Below are 23,039 nucleotides of genomic sequence, written 5' to 3'. Positions count from 1 at the left end.
GAGAATAGGCTGAGATGCTGCGATCCCAATTCTGCTGCCCTTAATAAAAATGCTTTCAGACACCGGATTGGCCTTGTGGGTTTTCTTCCTGGGGCGGGGGGCACCAGGGACCTGTGTCCTGGGGGGCTGGGGAGGGGGCTGTGGCCTGGGGCCTGGAGCCTGTGGTCTTAGGGAGCTTCTGCCTGCCCCTCTCTTCCCTTCCCAGCCTCTTCTGTTGGAGCCTGCAGAGGGACCTGGTGGGTATCTGTGGGTTGGGACACATACTTCCACGTGTAGGCACATCACTTCTCACCTTTCAGCCCCTAGACACTGACATGATCCACATTGAGCAGGGTAGGAACCCTGGTTCCAGAAGGGTGGCTGTCTTGATCAAGGTCATGGATCTAAGGAGGGTGTGCTTGAGGTCAGGGTCCAGGCCAGCACCCTGCCTGTATCTCCCAGTGGCGGTCTTCTAATACACTGCAACCACAGCACCTACCGGGGGGCAGGGCCCAGCCAGGCACATGTCTTACCCTCTGGCCTGGAGTTCGACACCAGCAGAAACCCAGCCTACACTCAGAGCCAGGGCTGCAGTCTGGGGAGAGCCTTCCAGGATGTCATTTTACAAGGGAGCAAAGAGAAGAGGCCTTGCCTTTGATCACCAGTGGGTGGCTTGCCGCAGGCCTGGCATTTGATCCTCTGTGGGTCTCAAGAAAACCCTGTGGGCACTGTTATCCCTGTCCTTACAGAGGAGGAAACTGGCTCACAGTGACTTTGCCAAGACAGTACAGATCCTTCCAGTAGGGCTCTTTGAGCCCAGATGCAGCCACAACCCCATCTTGCCAAAACAAGAGGCCACAAGACCCTCTCTCAACTTCTTGTTTGTGGGAGCCACCATTTTCATGCCTCTGTTAATTGTTCAACATCTGGAAATATGTGTCTACTTAATCCCTCGTACCTGTGCCTGCTGCAGCCTGGCTGGGGGCCCAGCACTTCCTCATTGCCTAATCCACAGGCAGGTGGCCCTTTGGCCCGCCCTGTTTCCACTTTGTCCATCTGGCAGTGCCTCCATGCCACACCCTGCAGGCAGCCCTCAAACCCAGCCCAGAGGGAAGCCGGCTTGGTCTCTGTTCTTCCCGCCCCATACTAGGCTGGCTCTTTGTATCCCCACTTCCTGCACGCAACATGGGGGAAATGGCCCCAACCCGAGAGGGAATAGATACACAGCTGCATGGCTCCCAGTGCAGCGCCTGGCCTGGGCGGGACTTGGTATGTGGCCCTGTCCCAGGTGACTGGAAGGTTGCCTCACAGCCAGCAAGGCTCCTGGGGAACCATGCTGGCTTCAGAGAGGCTTAGAGTGGAAAGAGCTATCTTTGGGAGCACTGAGCCCAGCCCTAACACCCTACAGAGGCCATGACAAGAGCGCATTCCCCAACCTGTCCTGGCCCCCACTGTGCTATGCTTCCCTTTTTCCTCCTGTGCAGCCAGATCATACCCATTGTATGTGTCCCTGTGTAATCCCCTTGCAGGCCGGCTGTGTCCAGGCAGAGCAAACCCTCTATCATGAGTAATGAATGGATGACAACAGTAACTGACTTGCTACTGCCCCTTGCCTCTGTCCACAGTGGGGGCCAGGACAGACAATCCAGCGACCACCCAGACAATAGTTCTTTATCGTCCTTTCTCACTTGTGAGCTGGGCCTCAGGTGCTGGATTCTTCTACCTCTGGCCATGTCCCCTTCTCTCTGTCTCATAAATACTCATGGCTCCAAGGGTTGGTTTGGGCCCTCATTTCAACTCACCTCTCCCTCCCTGGTGATTGTAACCACCCCACAGCTTCATTTGGCATCTACAGACCCCAAATCTCTCTTTTGCCCACCCACACCTCTTCCAAGCTCAAGCTCCACACAGAAAGCTGCTTCCTCCCTCAGAACGCCTCCACAGCAGAGCTCCTGAGAGAAGTGCCTTTGCCAACAAGCTGCTTCCTGGCCAACCCTCATCCTAGCTCCAGCCAATGGCCCACAAGAGCGTGGTCAGCCTGCAGTGGGCTGAGTGAGGGCTAGGCAGCAGGAGGGACCAACTTCACAGTGGTTCCAATTCCCAGCAGCCTGGGCCCCCGGAGGAAGGGACTGTGGTTGGCAAAGTCCAGGTCAAGGAAAGGTTAAGATGGAAGATGGGCCAGGAAAGGGGGCTGGATCCACAGTCAAGGAGAGGGGTAGAGGCAGGAAGGAGCTCCCACCCTCACCCCTTCAGGAAGTCACACCTTGGGAGACTGCCTGGCCAGCAACGTCCACTTGATACGTGCCTGGGCCAGACTAGGGCACAGTGTGTGTCAAAGAGATGACCAAGTAGGTTAAAGCCCTGCTCTGCCATCTTTACCTCTAGGTCTGTAAAATGGGGACAATGGTGCCTGCCTCACAGTTTATAAACCTGAGATTGAGACAAGGCGACAGGACTGTTTGGTGTCCCATCTGCCTTTCTGTCCTCTGCAGTGGGGCAGGACTCGGTGCTCCAGAAAACGCTCTTTGACTATCTGCCATATCAGGGCCTTTGATCCAGAGCCAGACTGGGACCCCAGGCCACCCATACATCACCAGGACCAATTGGGAATCTCAGGGTCCCCTGTCCACAGAAGACCACCCCCCCTAGAAAATTTTAATCCATTCCTGTGAGCAGAGTTTCCTAGGTGGTGCAAATGGTTTGTGCTCAACTGCTAACTTAAAGGTTGGTGTTTCAAACCCACCCAGCGGCGCCACAGAAAAAAGACCTGGTGATCTACTTCCATTAAGATTACAGCTAAAAAACCTTATGGGGTTCTACTCCGTAACACACAGGGTCACCACAAGTCAGAATCGACTCCAGGGAAACTAACAACAATGAGCTTAAAGGACCCCTTAGGATCTATCCTTTGGGACACAGAGGGCTGCTTATTTAGAACAGGTGACTTGTCTCAAATCAAAATTTGAGATACGTAATATGCCTCCCAAGAAGCAGCCTGGTGAGATAATTTTCTCCCATCCCACCCCACCCCACCCCACCCCCACGCCCCCCTAAAAAAGAGAAAAACCTCAGCATGAACAAAAGCAGGACATGCGGAGTCTTGGATATTTTCTCTGGGATACTGACCTGGGAGTTGGTTCTGTGTCCATTCTTGTTTCTGTGAAGGTTTCCTGGCACAGTTTATAAACTCCTCCAATTTGGTGGCGAAGTGGTTAAGAGCTCAGGCTGCTAACCAAAGGTCAGCAGTTCAATTCCGCCAGCCGCTCCTTGGAAACCCTATGGGACAGCTCTACCCTGTCCTCTACGGTCCCTGTGAGTCAGAATCTACTCAAAGCCATGCAGCAACAATTTAGAAAACACATGGTACTTTATTAATGCAGTGACCTCAACCCATGGTCCCTAGACAATGAAGATGTTTAAAACCCAAAAGGGCACCAAATTCTCCGCAGGCCAGACCCAGATGTTACAGGCTCGCCCCAAATGCAGCCAGAAGGGGCCGCAGAAGCTCTGGCCGTCACTGAGGGGGCATCGCCAGGCCGGGGAGCAGGTTTCAGATGGCAGCTCTAGGCCCTGGTTCCGGCCTGTGTGGGGACTCCACTCTGACCCTCTGCACTAAGAAGTATTAGTGTTTGGCTGTCCATCGGAGTCAGGGTGAGGAAGTTTGCAAGGAGGGCTCCAGAGTGGCATCCCCAAGGGTCCCTTCCCCGAGCCTTTTGGAGTCCAGATCGTCTAAGGCGCAGAGCTGTACGCCATCCTGGGCGAGCCGGGCCCTCAAAGTGGGCGCAGTGAGGACACGCAGCTCATGCAGCCGCTCCCAGGAACAGGAGAAGGCATCTGGGCCCTCACCGCAGCCCCCAGCTGGCGGCACGCTGGGGTACCCGGGGTGTGCCATCAGCTCCACTGTCAGGGCATGGCCCGCCGGGACGCTTTCCAGCGCCCGCGCCAGCGCCCCTGACACTCGGTGCGCAGACATGTGGCGGCCGCACGTGCTCAGGCCCACGAAGGCATCGGTCCACCTGCGGGCGCGGGGGGCATCAGCTGAGGAGCCAGCTGGAGCGCGATGGGTGACACTAGGTCGAGAGAGGGGAAAGGGGCCTCACCGCAGGCCGTGGCGGGAGAACTGGTCCACGGCTGCCCGGGCGTCGCGTCCCACGGCGCAGGCGAAGGCACGCGCAGGGGCCTCCAGCCACGCGCAGTCGCCAACACCGCGCTCCAGCGGCAGCCGGGTGAAGCGCACCCCATAGGCCTGCAGCGCTTCGGCGAACACCTGGCACACGCCTGCCGGCAAAGAAGTCAGGGCCAGCGTGTCTCCTGGGAGGAACACCTCGCCTGGGAGCAGCCGCCCCCTTCCGGGACAATGTTCCCCTCCCCTGGGAGCCCCCCTGCACCCCCGGGGCACTTCCCACCCGGGAGCATCCCACACCTGGGAGCACGTGCACGTGCTGGTGCCCGTCCACGTGCGTGGGGTCCCTGCCCAACAACTCCCGGAAGCGGCTCAGCTGGGCCTCCAGCTCTTCCCGCACCTGGAGGGGAAGGATTGTAAATCCACTGAGTTTCCGGGAGGAACTGCCGAGGAGGCCCTCTCTATGTGCCTGCTCCAGTGCGTGAATGACAGACCGCCAGCGCCGCTCCTGGCCCTAACGGCTTCTCGGGGCCCGCGGAGCCGGGCCTTGAGTCCCTATGAGCACCCCTGCAGCCGCGCCCACGCACCTGGGACAAGGCCACGTCTCCTGCCGCCACCGCCTCCCGGAATCCCATTTTGCCGAGGAAGAAGCCTTCGGGGCCGAGCAGCGACGAGGTTCCGTGGCGGGCCGGGCCCACGGGGCGGCCCTCGGACAGGTTGGCGTGGAGACCCGTGGGGATGCTGTGCCTGCGAGCGGAGCGGAGCGGGCGCTCAGACGGCTGCGGGCGGGGGCGCCCAGAGGTTCCCGCCTCGCCCCGCCCGGGCCCTGTAGGGGCCGCCCCTCACCTGCGAGCTAGCTCTGCCGCGCTCTCCGCGGCCGCGCCGTTCACCAGCAGGGACACGCTGGTCACTGCCCCCACCAGGAAGGCCTCCACGATGCCCTCATCGCGCCGAGGGCAGTAACCAAAGTCGTCCGCTGTGACCACCAGCCGCACTCGCGGCCGGGCCATAGCGCTCTGGGCCGGCTGCGCCGGAGCGGCGGGAAGGGGGCGGGACACCCTAGGCCCCGCCCCCGAACGCAGCTCAGGGCCCCGCCCCCGACGCGCGCTCGCCGAGGCCGCCCTCCCTCTTTGTTCTTGCCACCTGCAGGTACTAAGCACCTGACACTGACCAGCCGGCTTGCTTCGTCCCTCTTTATTGCAGCGCGAGGCGTTGCCTGGCTGCAAAAGTGATGTTTAATTTGAAAATACAAGAAAACTAAAGAAAAACATCCCAGAGATCTCCACCGTTAACTTGTAGTGTCCTTCTAGTATTTTCTCTAAGCAAATAAACACACCCAATTCCTCTTCTCCCCACCCAAGGATTTTTTGTGTAGTTTTGAGAAGATAAGGATGATCACAGAGATGCTATCTTGTTCTTGTAAGGTTTCATTCCTTTGATAGTGGCTATGATTAGCCATTTATGTTCTTTTTCAAATTGCCTGTCTTGTGATTTTTCTAAGAGACTTTTATTTGTAAAGCTTCTAAACTACAAGAAAAGGAACATTTTATGTAAAACTTGTGCTTTCAGTTTGACATTTGCTTTTTGGTGTGATGGGAGGGGAAGCTGAAGGAAAATACGTATTACCAATGATTCTTTTAAGAAAGCATCAACTTTTTTCCCTCTCTTGAACCCCAGGCCACAGCTTTTATATTCATCATCTCATTTTTCCTCAGTGGTCCAGAAAAGTTGTCTTTACTGCCATGGTTGATAGCCAGAGTTTTACCTGTAATGTGGCTGTCTTGTTTTCCATACATAAAGTGTGGTATTTGTGTAATGTTTCTGTTTTACAGATGAGGAAACTGCGGCGCAGGTATGGGCAGTGTGTTGCCTGAGGTGACCCTGCCAGGAGTGGTAGAACTAGGACTGGCCTGGGGGGCTCTGGGCTTGCACTGGGCCCCCTAAGTGAGGGGTTATCAGGAGAATACTAAATACTACCCAACTCATGGGGCACTGGGATTAGAGGCCTCACAGAGTCCTTCACCCAGGTCTTGGCAAAAGTGTTACCGTAAAACATGGATTCGAGCCGCCTGCCACAAAGCTAATACTGAGATGGGGTGAGGTAAGCAGCAAGAGGGCTTTATTGTATACCGGTATACACGAGACAGAGGGGAATGGGCTCCTCCAAAGTCTGTCTGTCTGCTGGAAACCGACCAGAGGGTTTTATAGGGTTGGGGTTTAGGCTTGAGGAATCTGGAGAATGGCAGTTTCCCTTTGAGGGGGGCATATTGACCAAATTTCAGACATGTTGACCTTTGTGGGTATTCTTTAGAGGTCCTCTGATGCCATCGTGGTTTTGGTCACAAGATGAGCCCCCATTGTCTGGTTATCTCATCCCAGATCTCATTGATCGTTGTTCTGCTTGTTCAAGAAGAACACAGGTTAATTTTAAACTTTATAGAATCATGGAGAATGGGAGAGGGAAGGGAGGAAACAAACCACAAATCACAACATCACCGGGTATGCAAAAGCTAACTATGCAAGCCATGCAGAAACAATGCTACAATACCCAGGACGTTAGGGCCCTACAATCTCTTTCTCACGCTGCCCCTTTCACAAGGACTGTTATATTCAAGCAGAGAGATGACTGAATTTGGGACATCATCCACCACCACTCTCCAATGGGGAGCTCATGGAAGCCAAAAGCACTGGGGATCTGAAGACTGGTAGAAGGAAACTGACATTTATTGAGCACCTACTGGGTCTCTGAGTCGGAATCAACTTGAGGGCAATGAGTTTTGGAGTTTACTGCCTCAGGAGGAGCCCCTGGATGGTGCAAATAGTTAATGCACTGTTCTGCTAAGCAAAACGTCAGTGGTTCAAATCCATCCGGTGGCACTCATTAGAAAAGCCTGGTGAGCTACTTCCAAAAAATCAGCCATTGAAAACCTTATGGAGTTTTGTCTGACATACATGGGGTGGCCATGATTTGGAACTGACTTCACAGAAACTGGTTTTCTGTTTGTTATTTCGCTTTTCCAACTGGGTCAGGCACTTCAAGTGTTAGGAATGAGTGCCTCCTTCGAACCCCTAAGTTGTGCCATTTGGTTAAAAAATAAGTAACACCCCATGGCTTTGGGGTGAATTCTGTTGGTGATGGGGAGCCTTCTCAGAGGAGGTGACATGCTGAATTTAGCAGGCAGAGGGGAAAAGCAGGAAAAGGAGGTAAAGATGTCCTATTAGGGTGCGGGTGTGCTGTATAAAGGTTTAATTTAATCACCACACTTCCACGTGGAGGGAAGCTCAACCCATTCACAGAGAGGTTGAGTCACACCTGGTGGGAACAGTAGAGCCAGGAATTGAAGCCAGGTCTGTGACTTAGAGCCGGGACTCTTTCCCGTGCGCCAGGGAGACTCCTAAACAGACCCTCGAGGCCTCTACTCGGTGTGGGGAGAAGGCCCTAGACAGGGAGCGGTCAGAGAGCAGGAGGGTCAGGGCAGCCAGCAGGTAAGACCTGAGGAATGTGCTTGTATCAACCAGAGGAGGTGGCAGTTTCGACCCTTCGCTTCCTGCCTGGGGAAACACTTCCCAACCCCCATCCCCACTACCGGGGCCCTCCTGGTGCAACTGGGCAACTGGGTCCTCCGGCCCTGACACCCGCGCGAATGTGGGCGGGACAGAGCGCTGCGAAGCGGGGGAGGAGCCAAGAAGGGCCCCACCCCACCATTGTGCGGAGGGCCTAGCCGTCCCAAGTGAGCCAATCCGGAAGCAGCATGTAAATGAGCAAAGAGCCGTGGCCCAGCGGCCCCAGCACTATGTGTCCGCGCTCCAGCGGGCGCGGACGGCGCTAGCCGGTGCTGAGCAAGGCGCGCGCTTTGGTGAGCGGGTCCGCCTCAGGTCTGGAGGGAGGGAAGGCCGGCCAAACCAGACCCGGAGATGTTCGGACGTGACGCGGAAGTCCTCTGGGACCCCACTCCCAATGACGCTGCACATGGGCGGCCTGCAAATGCCTGGGGGTCCCTGGCAGAGCTGGGGCCAGTCGCGTGAAAGCCGAGCTGTGCCGGGAGCGAGGGACGCGCGCTGGCCTCAGGGCCACTGTTACCCTGGCGGGCGGACGGATGGACAAAGGGTCGGACCGATGGAGGCCTGGACGAACCCTCACACCCCCATCTCCCCTCCTGGCTCAGAGAGGAGGCTGCAGTTGCACGGCGCAACCGGAGCCAGCCGAGGCGAGGGTCCGGGCCGGCCTCCAGCACCATGGCCAGATGCCGCCACCACTCCGGGTACTTGGCTGATGACGAGGCAGGCCACACCACTTACATGGCGCGGGTAAGTGTGCTTGTCAGGGCGCCGGACCCGTGGCCCCCGAATGTGTTCCCTGTTGACCTGGGCTGCTTAACTGGCAGCTGTGTCCCAAACCACAGCCCCCCTTTTTCATTCCTATTGTCCTCCTCCTTGGGCCTCTGGTCTTCTCCTTTTGCCTTAACCACTCCTCTGAGCCGCAGCCGGCCCCTGGTAACCCTACATCTCACTCCCCGTGTCTTCAGATCTCCGGCGGTCTGGGAGAGGCTAGGTGGACTGGAATCCCAGATGAGGAGTCCCTGGTCTTTTTAGGGAGAGGGCCCCAGTTAGAGAAGCAGCCATAGACTAGGACTGGAGGGGCCAGGACCTCAGGTGACAGGAGCAGCCCGGCAGTGGAGACTAGGCAGGTGGACACACAGGGCAGAATAAAAACTCCAGGAGATTGAGAGGATTTCTTGATTGCGCCTTCTTATAGTTTGGGAGGAACACCACTAGAGAAGGAGCCGGCTTCCAATATGAAGTGTATGTGTCAGGGAAGCTCAGTGTGACCTTAATTAAGTCCCCACTTTTTAGGAGAGGAAATTGGACTCAAGAAGAGCCAGCTTGCCTGGGGTCACATAGCCTGAAAGTGGCAGAGCAAAATGCAGTTCCTCCCACTGCACACTCCACACCCGTCACCAGGGCCCTCCCCTGCAGTCCTCCCCCTGTGGGGCATCCCTGCCCACCTTGATATACCCATCTGCTCAGGTGCAGCCACCCAGGAAGCCACTGTTCCCGGAAATGAGGCCAACCTCCAAGCTGGGTCATGAGCCACACCCACCATCGCTGTATGGCCCTTCAGGCAGCTCAGTGCTCCGCGGCCACCGCCGAAGTGCTTGGGGCACTCAGCCCTTTGGCAGCTTCCTGGACTTTCTGGTCAAGGGCCAGGTGCTGGACAGCCTGCAAACAGTGGTGGAGGAGGCAACGGAACGTGTGGCGGCCATGAAGACAGAAGCTGGGGAGCCCCTGGTGGAGGTGCAGGACCCCATGGAAACATATAGCAAGGGGCAGCGGGCACGAGCCCGGCCCAGCCCCAGTACCGTGTACCGGCACCGGATGCGGCCCAGCCTTTGCACCGGGCACCTCAATAACTACCCATCCTGCTCCAGCTCTGGGTCTGATTCCCGCAGCAGCCTCTCAGCTGGCGGGCTGGGCTTACGCAGCCATGACAACGACCTGGGTGCCCATGGTGTGGGCCCCCTGCCCCCCATGAGAGACAGACTGCTGCTGGAGAGGAACCTCAAGCGGTTGCTGCGGCTGGAGAACAAAGGGGTGAGGTCCGGGGCTGAGGCCAGGGCAGGCGGGATAGAACCCAGGGCCCTGGCTGGGCTGGCGGGGCTGCCCCCAGTGCCTCTCAGAGTCCCCCTCTCTCTGCAGAAAGGCCAGAGTAAACCTTCCTCCCAGAGGGACTCCCTGCTGTGGGACTCGATGGGCAGCCAGGCCAGCAGCCAGTGGACACCAGATCAGCCCCCGTCCTGGTTCTCAGGGTTGCTGGGCTCAGGCTCCGGCACACCCGCAGCCTCAGACCTGGGGCCCACTGAGCGGGAGCTCATCTTCCTCAAGCGGGAGTTCAACAAGGAGATGAAGTCACTGCTGAGCCAACCAGCCTCCTTCGACCTGCCACCCTACTGCTCTGCCCGAGAGCCCTATCACACACTGGACTTCCTGGCCAAGCACCACCTTTTTCCTGCCCTGCAGCGCGTGATCCACCAGGCCGTGGACAAGCTCAGTGGTGCCTGCCGCCCCGACGGCTGCCCCCTTTTCCCGATGGCCTACGAGTCCACCCCAGAACCAGAGCCAGAGCCGCCACCAGGCTCCATGCCATCATCGCCTGACGAGGATCCCAATGACGGAGAGGAGGAGCCCTACGAGTCGCTCCCCACCTCGGTCTCCAGCCCCAAGATGGGTTACAGAAAGAGTGCCAAGGGCAGAGGATGGGGCAAAGTAAAAGAAGGGGGATCTCCCGTGTCTGGCACCCAGGTGGCCACCAAATTCAGGCTCAAGGTGACCCCCACAGAGGAGTTCAAGGTCCCTGGCTCCTCATCCCCCAGGCATGAGGTGCCTGACCTGGAGTCCAGAGAGCAGGACCCACCCCTGCCCACCCTTGGGACCCCAAGTCCCAGCCAGAGGGCCCAGCCCTGGCGGGGCCTGCACATCACCCTGCCTGCCCCTGGGATCGTGGTGGATGTGTCCTCAAGCCATTCCCGCCTCTCCTCCCTGGAGACTCCTCCACTGGTCTCTCCCTGCCATCTCTTCACGCTCTCCCCACGCCCCTCTGCGACAGGCAGCTTCTCCCCATCTTCCACCTCACTGTGTCCAGAGGTGACCTCCTCGAAGAGGAGCCTGGGGGCCTGGGGGACTGCTCTACAGAGGGAGGGCTCCTTCACCCACCACTCTTAGCAGCACTTGTCGCCTGGTTGGGTGCCCAGGTAACGGTCCCTGCCCTGCACTGTGGAAACCTCCTGGGCAGGGGACAAGGTGATAGGGGACCAGGAATCCTGGCCAAGCTACGGCCAGGGGTTGTCAAAGACAAATAAAGGCTATTTTTTATTCTGGGTACTTTTTAAAACTTTGTATGTGAATTTAGGAGGCCCCCCACATACACAGCGTCCTGTCCCTCGTGGATAATAGTTTTAGCCCAGAGTAGGGCCCTGCTTCCTAGGCCTAGTGTCCTCCAAACCAGCTGCCTGAGACAGGCCTCTCCAGCCCCTCTGCCCTATGCAGGGGAGCTGCCTGGGAACAGTGTGTGGAAGAGGTAGGTGACTTCCCTGTGGGGGGACTTGGTATAGCCCTCCAGCTCTCCCCGCCACTCATCAAGGCCCGAGCAAGCTCCCTTCCTCTGCAGCCAGGCCGGAACATCAACTGTCAGGAACCTAGGGGGCCCGGGTTGCCAGGGCGCGTGTTTGGCCGACACTGTGACTGTGGCCACTGGCCTTGACCGAGACTGACAGGTGGGACAAGTGTGACAGTGTGGTGAGCAGGCAAGTTGACAGGCATGCAGAACAAGTACTCAGCTGCCAAGTGTGACCAGCATAGTAGGCGTGCCAAGGCTGTACCATTAGCATGACAAGTGGGCATTTGTGATGATCCTGGCATGCCTGTGGTGGAGGGAGTCTCAGGAGGGCCGACGGGGCGGGGCCAGAGGCATGACATTCTCCCTTTTCCTTCCTGGCTGCTTTGCAGAGTCCCCATCTCAAGTTCACCAGGAAGAAACCACTGCCTTCCGTTTCATCCAAGTCCTCCACGTCCCACTTCTCCAGCCCCTGGCACGAGGAGCTCATCAGCTTCCTGGTGGACCAGGCCATCTCTTTGCTCCTCTGCAAGTATAAGTTTGAGAGGAGCCTCCACAAGCAGCTCGGCTTCATCTCCTTCCCAGTTACCGAGCTGCTCCTAGACCTCTTCTTGGGCTTCAAGAAGGTGAAGGGTTCCAGCATCCGCCTGTCCTCGCAGATCGACTGGACCTGCCTATTGCGCAGGCTGGAGGAGGCCCAGTGGATCCGCCAGCTCTCCCACCACACCTCCCGGCGTGGCGCCTCCCAGCGTACCACTGAATCACCCTCCACGCTGCCCAAGCCCACCACCGCCACTGACCAGGATGAGGCCACTGAGCCCTACCTTCCCCCCAAAATGGAGCGACTCAGTCCACAGAAGCCCACTGCCGAGGGGGAGGAGGAGGAGGAAGAACATGAGGAGCACGTCAGCCCATTGGAGCCCAAGCTCTCAGTCTCCTCCAGCACCAGTGTTGGCTCCAGCCCCTCCAAGTCCAAGGACGTGGCCAATGGTAAGATCATCGAGGGCAGTGATGAGGATGAGGATGAGGACGAGGATGAGGACGGGGACGAGGACGAGGACGAGGATGAGGATGAGGACGAGGACGAGGATGAGGACGAGGATGAGGACGAGGATGAGGGCTCTTCTGGGGACAAGGCTGAGTGTCAGGGGCTCCCTGAGCCCATGGTGCTGGTCAAGGTCAACAGCTCCCTGAAGGTGGGTCACGGTGACCCCCCGTGACCTCCCAGGGACCACACCAAGCGCTCGTTCCCTACTCCTGTTCCGCTGGAGCTGTTGCCCACGCCCACTGAGCAGGGGTCAGACGGGCAGGAATGCCCACGAGGATATTTGCTGAGGCCCTCAGGGAAGCCAACAAGAGAAATAAAGCATTGTTTTGCTAAAAAAAAAAAAAAAATTCTGACAAGTTTATTTGGTTTCAGAAAAGGTTCGTGAACCAGCAGCACTGTCTCAGTGAGGCACGCTCCACCAGAGAAAAGCTGGCGTTTTTATGACGTAAAAGGCAGAGAGAAAGAGAAGCAAAACAAAGTAAAGCGTCTTTCAGATATTTTGACATGCCATCAGGTCATGCAAGAGCAGGACATACAGAAAACCCGAACATTTAAACTGATCTATTTTTTTTTTATTCAAGAAGGTCTGATGACTGCCTGAGCTAAAACTTTTGAGCAAGCAGGCAGGAAAAATGTGCAGACCAAAAAAATGTTTGCGCTTACCAGTGAGGTCAACAACCAAGCCCGTTGCTGTCGAGTCGATTCTGACTCATAGCAACCCTATAGGACAGAGTAGAACTGCCCCCATAGGGTTTCCGAGGAGCGGCTGGTGGATTTGAACTGCCGACATTTTGGTTAGCAGCTGAGCTCTTAACCACGGCGCTACCAGGGCTCCAATGAGGTGAAAGGAGATAGAAATTTCCAGCAGGGGCAGGTGCCTGAGGTGGAATGGTTTAAACCTCTTTAACTCCATCAAGTCTGGAGAATTAAGTACAGGTTCAACAGCTTATGGGGCACAGTTCCTCTCCTGAGAAGTTAGCCCCCCTTTTCATTCCTCCACCCTTACCATTGAGCACCAGCTTCGGTGAGCCAGGCCCTGGCTGTGGCTGGGCTTCATGGCAGTGGGCAGTCCCACAGCCTCTTCCCAAACACCATGTCGCAGGTACCTCAGGGTCGCCCCTCTCCCCTGGCACCTTGCTTTCTTGTGACCTCCTTGCTGAGTGGCTCTTCTCAACTCTCATCTTCCTGACCCTTAGAGCCTCTTAGGAGGGTCCCCAATCCCTCCTCCTGTGGACATGCACTCACCCTCTCTTTGCTCCCACAGCCACTTATCTTCTGGTTCATGTTTCCCAGCTCCCTCCCAAGAATCTGGAGTTTCCATTGTGGTCATTGGCTTGATGGGCCAAACAGCTGAGCTGTGGCTAGCACCTTGACTTCCTTCAGCCACGGCTATGGACAAGACAGCTCTCTCTAGAGGGCCTGTAGGTGCAGCAGATGCAGCAGTTGGCAGATCTCCATGTGTGGATTTTGGGTGCCACCAGCCCCCTCCTTGCCTCTGCCTTCCCATGGCAGCCTGTGTCCTGCCCTGTTTCCAGCCTCTCCCCCCCACCAGCCTGTGGCATGGCTAGGCCTTGGTAGTAGCTGAGAGGATGCTGGAAGGTCTCCACTCTGCCTCCTGGGTGCTGGCTGCCACCGGGGAAACCTAGTGGATCTCTTCCCATTCCCCTGGACGCTGAACCTCCCCCTGCTTTCCCCTCCACGCCTGTGCATAGAAGCCAGGTCTGCTCAGCCAAGCCTAACCATGATCAGTGGCCCAGGTGTGAGGACACAGTATGACAGAGCTCCCTCTGAGCCAGGCAGAGAGTCCCTTTCAACACTAATCCCACAGCCTGCCATTTGAGGAGGACTTACTCAGTGGCCAGGGCCTTAAGGTGGGTGGTTAGGGACCCATTTTTTTCCACGAAGCTCTTGTGGCAAGGGAGTCCCTGGGTGTCATAAATGGTTAACACGCTCAGCTGCTAACCCAAAGGTTGGCAGTTTGAGTCCACCCAGAGGTACTTCGGAAGAAAGGCCTGGCAATCTGCTTCTTAAAAAATCAGCCACTGAAATCCTATGGAGCACAGTCCTACTCTGACACACATGGGGTCGTCGTGAGTCTGAGTTCACGTGACAGCAACTGGTTTGACTGGTTTCTCGAGGCAATGATCCTTTATAGCAGGAGCTCAGCTTAGAATGCTCATTCCCTGGTGCCATCCACCTCCACCACTGCAGTGTAGGGCCACAGCAGCGCTTTTCATACTTTATTGCCCTATCACTTGGCCGTAGTCGATTGGCCCAAGTGGATCCCTATTCCAAGCTAGGCCAGTCAGATTCTTCACTGAAGCCTGCAGTTCCAGTGGACTGAGAGGTTCTAGTTCCATTTGCGTTGATTGCTGAAGACAAACTTGGGTAGTGCAGAGTAGCCATCTTCTGTCCCCCAACCAGAGAAGCAGAGAAATCCTGCTGGCAGAAAAGAGCCAAGGGGAGAGACTTAAGGCCTGAGAAACAGCAGCTGCCATGCTTCCGGCCAGCTGTCCAGTTCCTGCTGCCAACTCCTCAAGGAGGAAGACAACGTACCCCCACCCCAGCCCCAGAGGTACATGCCTAGGAACTATCTGGGACACATTGTTCTAGAGTCACCCTTCCTTAGATCCTGTTTCAGGTGTCTATTGCTGGGTAACAAAGCACGCCAAAACTTTATCATGCTTCAAACAAAAAGATTCTTTCTGATTAAGAAAAGATAAGGCAGACAGGCTTAGCTGGGCCGTGGTGTAGACTGGGGTTGCTCATGGGGCTGCTTTCAGCTGGGAAGTGAGTGGAGGCTGAGGCTGGAACAGCCCAGGGTTCCATCTCCAACACCTGAGATCTGTGTGGCTTCTCGCCATTTCATAGTCTAGCCTTCACCTCCTTACAGCAAGGTGGCTGGCTCTCTAAGGGGAAGAAGTGGGAACTATGGGCGCTCTACCGCCTGTGCTCAGGAGTCCCAGAATGGCACTTCTGGGCATTCTATTGGTCAGAACAAGTCGAGATGCCTGCCAGATTCAAGTAGAGAGAGGAAGTGGACACCATCTCTTGATACAGGAGCAGCTTGCAATTGTGGGGTTGGGAGGAATCGTCAATGGTCATGTTTGGATATTGGCTATCATACCTCCCCAGGCCCACAGCTGATATGCCATGAGCAGTCCCTGGATCCGAGTTGAGCCCATCAGATGCATTTATTATTATTATTGTGCTGAAAATACACACCAAAACATTTGCCAACATGTAAAGTTCAGTGACATCGATTGCATTCTTCAAGTTGTGCAATCATTCTCACTATCCTTTTCCAAAGGATTCCACTACTGCTAACATAAACTCAATGCCTCCTAAGTAAAAACTTCCCCTTTATCCCTCCCTCTGACCCCTGGTAACCACAAATAATCTTTGTTGTTGTTAGGTGCTGTCAGTTCCAACTCAACAATCCTGTGTACAACAGAATGAAGCACTGTCCAGTCCTTCTCCATCCTCACAATTGTTGCTATGCTTGAGCGTATGATTGCAGCCTCTGTGTCAATCCATCTCCTTGGGGGTCTTCCTCTTTTTCAGTGACCCTCTTCTTTATCAAGCATGATCTCCCACTCCAGGAACTGGGCCCTCCTGATAACATGTCCAAAGTACATGAGACAAAGTCTTGTCATCCTCACTTGCAGGGAGCATTCTGGCTGTGCTTCTTCCAGGACAGATTTGTTTGTTCTTCTGGCAGTCCATAGTATATTCAATACGCATATGAGGTGATTGAAAATACCATGGCTTGGGTCAGGTGCACCTTAGTCCTCAGAATGTCTTCCTTGCTTTTTTACACTTTAAAGAGGTCGTTTGCAGCAGATTTGCCCAATGGAATACATTACTTGATTTCTTGACCGTTGCTTCCATGGGCATTGATTGTGGATCCAAGTAAAATGAAATCCTTAACATCTTCAATAATTTTTCCATTTATCATGACGTTGCTTATTGGTCCAGTTGTGAGGAATTTTGTTTTTGTTATGCTGGGTGTCGTCTATACTAAAGGCTGCAGACTTTGACCTTCATCACTAAATGCTTCAAGTCTGCTTCAATTTCAGCAGATTGTGTCATCTGCATATCACAGTTTGTTAATGAGTCTTCCACCAATCCTGATGCCACGTTCTTCTTCATATGGTTCAGTTTCTCAGATTATTTGCTCAACATACAGGATGAATAAGTATGGTGAAAGGGCACAACCCTGACGTACACCTTTCCTGATTTTAAACCGCACAGTATCTCCTTGTTCTGTGTGAAGGACTGCCTCGTGGTCTATGTACAGGTTGCTTATGAGCACAGTTAAGTGTTCTGGAATTCCCATTCTTTGAAATGTTATCCATCATTAGTTATGATTCACACAGTTGAATGCCTTTGCATAGTCAAAAAACACAGGTAAACCTCTGTCTTAGTTATCGTGATGGTTAAGACTGTGTGTCCACTTGGCTGGACCATGATTCTCAGTGTTTATATGTGATCACACCCATGATGGCATCTGCTGTGAGTAGCCAATCAGTTGAAAGGGAATTTCCTTGGGTGTGTGGCCTGTATCCGAATATAAGTGGATGTTCTGGCTTTTGCCTACTGCGGATTCTGTAGCTGGCTTCTCTTTGTCTGACCTCCAGTTCTTGGCACTTGAGCTAGTAGTTTACTTGCTGATCTTGGGATTCGTCAGTCTTTTTTTAGCCTGTGAGCAAGATTCCTGCTCTCTAATTTGCTGATCTTGGCTTTGCCAGCCCCCGCGGCTTCGTGTGTGAATCAGGAGAAGCCTCTATCCTGATCCACGAACTTGGGGACATTCCAGCCTCTACAATCGTGTGAGCTGTTTCCTTGATATAAATCTCCCTCTACATATATTTATATGTTTTACTGGTTTTGCCTCTCTAGAGAACTCAGGCTAAGAGAGTTATCTAGTGCTGCTATAACAGAAATACCACAAATGGATGGCTTTAACAAAGAGAAATTTGTTCTCACACAGTTTAGGGAGGCTAGAAGTCCAAATTCAGGGTACCAGCTCTAGAGGAAGCTTTCTCTCTCTGTTGGCTCCAGGGGAACGTCCTTGTCATCAATCTTGCCTGATAGAGGAACTTCTCAGTGCAGGAACCCTGGGTCCAAAGGATGTGCTATTCTCCTGCCTCTTGTTTCTTGGCGGTGTGAGGTCCCTGTCTCTCTGCTCACTTCTTTCTTTTATATCTCAAAAGTGACTGGCTTAAGGCACAATCTAATCTCGTAGATTGAGTCCTGCCTCATTAACATAACTGTCCCTAATCCCAACTCATCAACATCATAGAGGGGGGATTTACAACACAAAGGAAAGTCACATCAGATGACAAAAATGGTGGACAATCACACAATACTGGGTATCATTACCCAGCCAAGTTGACAGATACTTTGGGGGGACACAAATAAATCCATGACAACATCTTTCTGGTATTCTCTGCTTTCAGCCAAGATCTCACGTCAGCAATCCTCTTCTGAATCTGGCTTAAATTTCTGACAGTTCTCTGTTGATGTACTACCGCAACTGTTTTTGAATTATCTTCAGCAAAATTTTATTTGCATGCGTTGTTCATGATGTTGTTTGACAATGTTCACATTCTGCTGGATCACCTTACTTTAGAATGGGCGCAAATATGGATCTCTTCCAGTCAGTTGGCAAGGTAGCCATCTTCCAAATTTCTTGGCGTAGATGTGTGAGCACTTCCAGCATTGCATCCATTTGTTCAAACATCTCAGTTGGTATTCTGTCAATTCCTGGAGACTTGTTTTTCACCAATACTCTCAGTGCAGCGTGGACTTCTTCCTTTAGTCACTTCTTGATCACATGCTACCTCTTGAAATGTTAGATGTCGGCCAATTCTTTTTGGCACAGTGACTCTGTGTATTCTTTCCGTCTTCTTTTTGTTTTCTATATATTTCTTTATTTCATATAAGTGAGATCATACAGTATTTGTCCTTTTTCATCTGACTTATTTTGCTCAGCATGATATTTTCAAGGTTCATCCATGTTATGGGATGCATCAGGACTTCATTTCTCTTTATGGATGAGTTTTTTTTAATATACCTTAGTGTGTATATAACATCTGTTGATGGACATTTAGGTTGATTCCACCCTTTGGCTTTTCTGAAAAGGGCTGCAATGAACATTAGTGTACAGGTTTCTATTTGCATTCCTGCATTCAATTCTTCCAGATATTTACCTAGGGTTGGGATTGCTGGGTCATATGGTAGTTGTATGTTTAACTTTTTGAGGAACAAACTGTTTTCCACAGTGGCTGTACAATTTTACATTCCCATCAGCAATAGATAAGAGTTTCAACCGGATACTCTTCTAAGAGTCTGAACCTGAAGACAAATTGTGGCCAGAGATGGTGGAGGGCACTGGAGCTGCCATAATCAGCCCTAAGAGCCTGAGAGAGGTGGAGTCAGGAAAAGGCAAGAGCCATAAGAAGCCACCAGGCCCCACCAGCATTAAGGGAGAACCAGACTGGGTTCACCCATTCCTGGTCTGGAGTCTCAGCTGCACCTAGAATTTGTCTTTGGCTCTCAGAAAGTTGCCTGACATGTCTTCACCTGACTGTGGTTCTAAGCATGACAGAAAGCCGTTGGTGGCTTTCAACAGGGGCCTGACACGACCTGATTTATGCTTCTAAGGAATCACCCCTTTCCTATATGGAGAATGGATTGGAGGAACCAGAGTAGCAGAAGCAAGGAGACCTGTTAGGAGGCAATGGTAGACATCCAGAGCAAAGACAGGATGACTAGATTAGGGTGGTGGTGGAGGATGCAGGGGAGACACCTTCGAGATCCATTTTGGAGTCAGAGCCATCAAGACTTGTTGATCTGAGGAGTGAAGTAAAGAAAAAGAAACCAAGATGAATTCTTTGGGTATGTAAAATGATGCAGCTGCTGTGGAAAACATTTTGGCAGTTCCTAGAAAAGTTAAACATAGAATTATGATGTAATCCAGGAATTCCACTCCTAGGTATACCCAAAAGTCTTAAAAGTATCAACTCAGACACATGTACACTGATGTTTTTGCAGCATTATTCACAATAGTAAAAAGTGAAAATAACCCAAGTTCCCACCAACAGGATATGCAAAATGTGAGATATATATATATATATATATATATATATATATATATATATTTCAGTCATAAAGAGAAATGAAGCTCTGATACGTGCTACCACATAGATGAACCTTGAAGACATCATGCTCAGTGAAATAAGTCAGACACAACAGAACAAATATTGTATGATCCCGCTTATACGAAATATCTACAATAGGTAAAGTTGTCAACTCCCCCCTACCAAAAAAAAAAAAAAGATTAGTGGTTACCAGTGTCTGAGGGGAGGAGAGAATGGGGAGATAGGAAAAAGAGATAAATCCCAGAGCAAAGGGTGAATGAAATGCCATTTCCTGAGTTACTGAAGTCTGGGGGAGGAGCAGTTTGAAGGAGGAGACCAAAAAATTCTGCTTTGGACATGTCAAGTTTGAGATGCCTATTGACATGTCCAAGAGAACATATTCGTTGTCTCCCAGATTGCTCTCTAGCCGCCCCCCACCCCGCACCACACTGTTCTTTCCCCATTGACTGGATTTAGCCCTCTTGCCAAAAATCATTTGCCCATAGAAGTATGTATTTATTTCTGAACTTTCAATTCTATTATACTGGTCAATATGTCTATCATTGTACCAGTACCAGACTTTTTTTTTTAACGTTTTGCAAGTCTCTTTTTTTTTTTTAATTTTTATTGTGCTTCAACTGAAGGTTTACAAATCAAGTCAGTCTCTCATATTTATATACACCTTACTATATACTCCTAGTTGCTCTCCCCCAATGAGACAGCACACTCCTTCTCTCCAGTCTCTATTTTCGTGTCCACTCAGCCAGCTTCTGACCCCCTCTGCCCTCTCATCTCCCATCCAGACAGGAGCTGCCCACATAGTCTCATGTGTCTACTTGATCCAAGAAGCTCACTCTTCACCAGTATCATTTTCTATCCCATAGTCCAGTCCAATCCCTATCTGAAGAGTTGGCTTTGGGAACCGTTCCTGTCTTGGGCTAACAGAAGGTCTGGGAACCATGACCACCAGGGTCCTTCTAGTCTCAGTCAGACTATTAAGTCTGGTCTTTTTACGAGAATTTGAGATCTGCATCTCACTGCTTTCCTGCTCCCTCAGGGATTCTTTGTTGTGTTCCCTGTCAGGGTAGTCATTGGTTATAGCGAGCACCATCTAGTTCTTCTGGTCTCAGGCTGATGTAGTCTCTGGTTTATGTGGCCCTTTCTGTCTCTTGGGCTCATAATTACCTTGCGTCTTTGGTGTTCTTCATTCTCCTTTGGTCCAGGTGAGTTGAGACCAATTGATGCATCTTAGATGGCTGCTTGCTAGCCTTTAAGACCCCAGATGCCACTGTCCAAAGTTGGATGCAGAATGTTTTCTTAATCGATTTTATTATGCAATTTGACCCAGATAACCCCTGAAATCATGGTCCCCAAACTCCTGCCCCTGCTGCAGTGGCCTTCGAAGCATTCAGTTTATTCAGGAAACTTCTTTGCTTTTGGTTTAGTCCAGTTGTGCTGACCTCTCCTCTGTTGTGTGTTATCTCTCCCTTTACCTAAAATAGTTCTTGTCTATTATCTATTTAGTGAATACCCCCTTCCTCCCTCCCTCCGAACTCTCATAACCATCAAAGAATATTTTCTTCTCTGTTTAAACTATTTTTCGAGTTCTCATAATAGTGGTCTCATACCATATTTTTCCTTTTGCAGCTAATTTCACTCAGCATACTGCCTTCCAGATTCCTCCCTGCTATGAAATGTTTCACGGGTTCATCATTGTTCTTTATTGATAAGTAGTATTCCATTGTGTGAATATACCATAATTTATTTATCCATTCATCCATCGATGGGCATCTTGGTTGCTTCCTTCTTTTTGCTGTTGTAAACAGTGCTGCAGTGAACATAGGTGTGCATGTATCTGTTTATGTAAAGGCTCTTATTTCTCTAGGGTATATTCCAAGGAGTGGGATAGCTGGATCATATCCAGTACCAGACTATTTTGATTATTGTAGCTTTATAGTATGTTTTGAGATCAGGAAGTGTGAGTCCTCCTACTTTATTTTTCTTTTTCAAGAGTTCTTCCACTATTTGGGGCCCCTTGCAGTTTCATATAAATTTGAGGATTAGCTTTTCCATTTCTGCAAAGAAAGCTATTGAATTTTGATGGGCGTTACATTGAATCTATAAATCTTTCTGAGTATTATTGATATGCTAACAATATTAAGTCTTCCAAGATGTGATTGCAGAAAGTCTTTCCATTTATTTAGGTCTCCTTTAATTTCTTTCAGTAACGATTTATACTTTTCAGTGTACAAGTCTTTCACTTCTTTGGTTAATCTATTCCTAGGTATTTTATTCTTTTAGATGTTATTGTAAATGAAATTATTTCCTTAATTTGCTTTTCAGCTTGCTCATTGCCGATGTACAGAAATCCGACAATTTTTGTGTATTAACATTGTATCCTGCCACTTTGCTGAATTAGTTTATTAGTTCTAGTAGCTTTCTTGTGTGTGTGTGTGTGTGTGTTTTTTAGCTTCCTCCACTCTGGATCAGAAGCTCCTCAAGTGCAGGGTCTGCCAAATCCATAGCAGACCTTTGGCCATTTAGACACCTTAGGTCAAAGACTCCAGGCTTCAGTATGAATTATGCCTGAATGTGAAGAAAAAAAAATATCCTCATAACATCACGATAAAAGAAGTTGAAGTTGTCAATGATTTCATTCTATTTGTGTCAACAATTAATGCCCAAGGAAGCACCGTCAAAAAAATCAGACAACATATTACACATGGGGAAAATCTGTTGCAAAAAAACCTCTTTAAAGTGTTAAAAACCAAAGATGTCATTTTGATGACTAAGATGTGGCAAACCATGGTCTTTTCAATTGCTTCATACACATGCAAAAGCTGGACAATGAAAAAGGAAGATAGAAGAATTGACGTGTTCTAATTGTTGTGCCAGCGAAGAATATTGAATATATTGTGGACTGCCAAAATAATGAAAAATAAGTTTTAGAACGTTCCTTAGAAGCAAGGATGGTGAAACTTCGACTTATTTTGGACATATCATCAGGAAAGACCAATTGCTAGAAATGGGCATCTTGTTTGGTAAAGTAGAGGGTCAGCAAAGATGAGGAAAGCCCTCCAGGAAATGAATTGACATAATAGCCACAACGATGGACTCAAACATACCAATGATTGTGACAACGGTGCAAGACTGGACAAGTTTTCATTCTATTACACATAAGGAGTCAGAGCTGAGTCCACAGCAACCAACAGCAACAAAGCACTGAAAAGATCAAGGTGACCTATCCCACATGTAATTAAAAACAAAAGCAAGATTAAACGTGAAAACCCCAAAATGACAAGTTGTTGTAATTAAGATGGATATTCTTGGATTTTCAGAATGCTTTTTCTGCATTTAATTAAATATTAACACTTTCCCCTACTTTGCTGGTGCCCCAAGTGCATGCTTAGTGAACATATTGGGTAATGTAGCCCGGAGTCAATTCTCCCACCATCCCCAGTACAGGGCCTGAAGGAATGTCTGTCCTCAAGGACGTTCCTTGAATGAATAAGTAGACAGTGGTGTTAAGTTTTCCTTCCTTGCACCCTGAGATGACAGCCCTCTGAGAAGGCAGCAAGATCAGGAACCCCGCATATTCAGGAGACCTGGGACTGGCCAGACACTCAGGATTGG

At 51.4% G+C, this 23,039-nt stretch overlaps 2 protein-coding genes across 4 annotated transcripts; one reads left to right on the top strand and one right to left on the bottom strand.

The window, feature by feature from the left end:
• Positions 1 to 3,111: 3,111 nt before the first annotated feature.
• YDJC (YdjC chitooligosaccharide deacetylase homolog) lies at positions 3,112 to 5,137 on the bottom strand. The gene is made up of 5 exons (XM_049865909.1): positions 4,949 to 5,137; positions 4,690 to 4,849; positions 4,403 to 4,502; positions 4,080 to 4,257; positions 3,112 to 3,995 (listed from the first exon to the last, which is right to left on the bottom strand). Exons 1-5 carry the CDS (start codon positions 5,110 to 5,112, stop codon positions 3,626 to 3,628), a joined length of 972 nt encoding a protein of 323 aa, XP_049721866.1. The 5' UTR covers positions 5,113 to 5,137; the 3' UTR covers positions 3,112 to 3,625.
• A 2,771-nt stretch (positions 5,138 to 7,908) lies between these two features.
• On the top strand, positions 7,909 to 12,567 carry CCDC116 (coiled-coil domain containing 116). 3 transcript variants are annotated; one of them, XM_049865862.1, is made up of 4 exons: positions 7,909 to 8,410; positions 9,131 to 9,694; positions 9,800 to 10,426; positions 11,606 to 12,567. In XM_049865862.1, exons 1-4 carry the CDS (start codon positions 8,339 to 8,341, stop codon positions 12,431 to 12,433), a joined length of 2,091 nt encoding a protein of 696 aa, XP_049721819.1. In that variant the 5' UTR covers positions 7,909 to 8,338; the 3' UTR covers positions 12,434 to 12,567. The 3 variants fall into 3 exon arrangements, with proteins under 3 accessions (XP_049721819.1, XP_049721820.1, XP_049721817.1); XM_049865863.1 differs by having other exon boundaries at positions 9,800 to 10,851; positions 11,606 to 11,682; XM_049865860.1 differs by having other exon boundaries at positions 9,131 to 10,426.
• Positions 12,568 to 23,039: the final 10,472 nt, after the last annotated feature.

The sequence above is a fragment of the Elephas maximus genome, chromosome 22 (genome assembly GCF_024166365.1).
Source record: "Elephas maximus indicus isolate mEleMax1 chromosome 22, mEleMax1 primary haplotype, whole genome shotgun sequence".
NCBI classification, from domain to species: domain Eukaryota; kingdom Metazoa; phylum Chordata; class Mammalia; order Proboscidea; family Elephantidae; genus Elephas; species Elephas maximus.
This window is presented reverse-complemented; position numbering and strand designations above follow the sequence as displayed.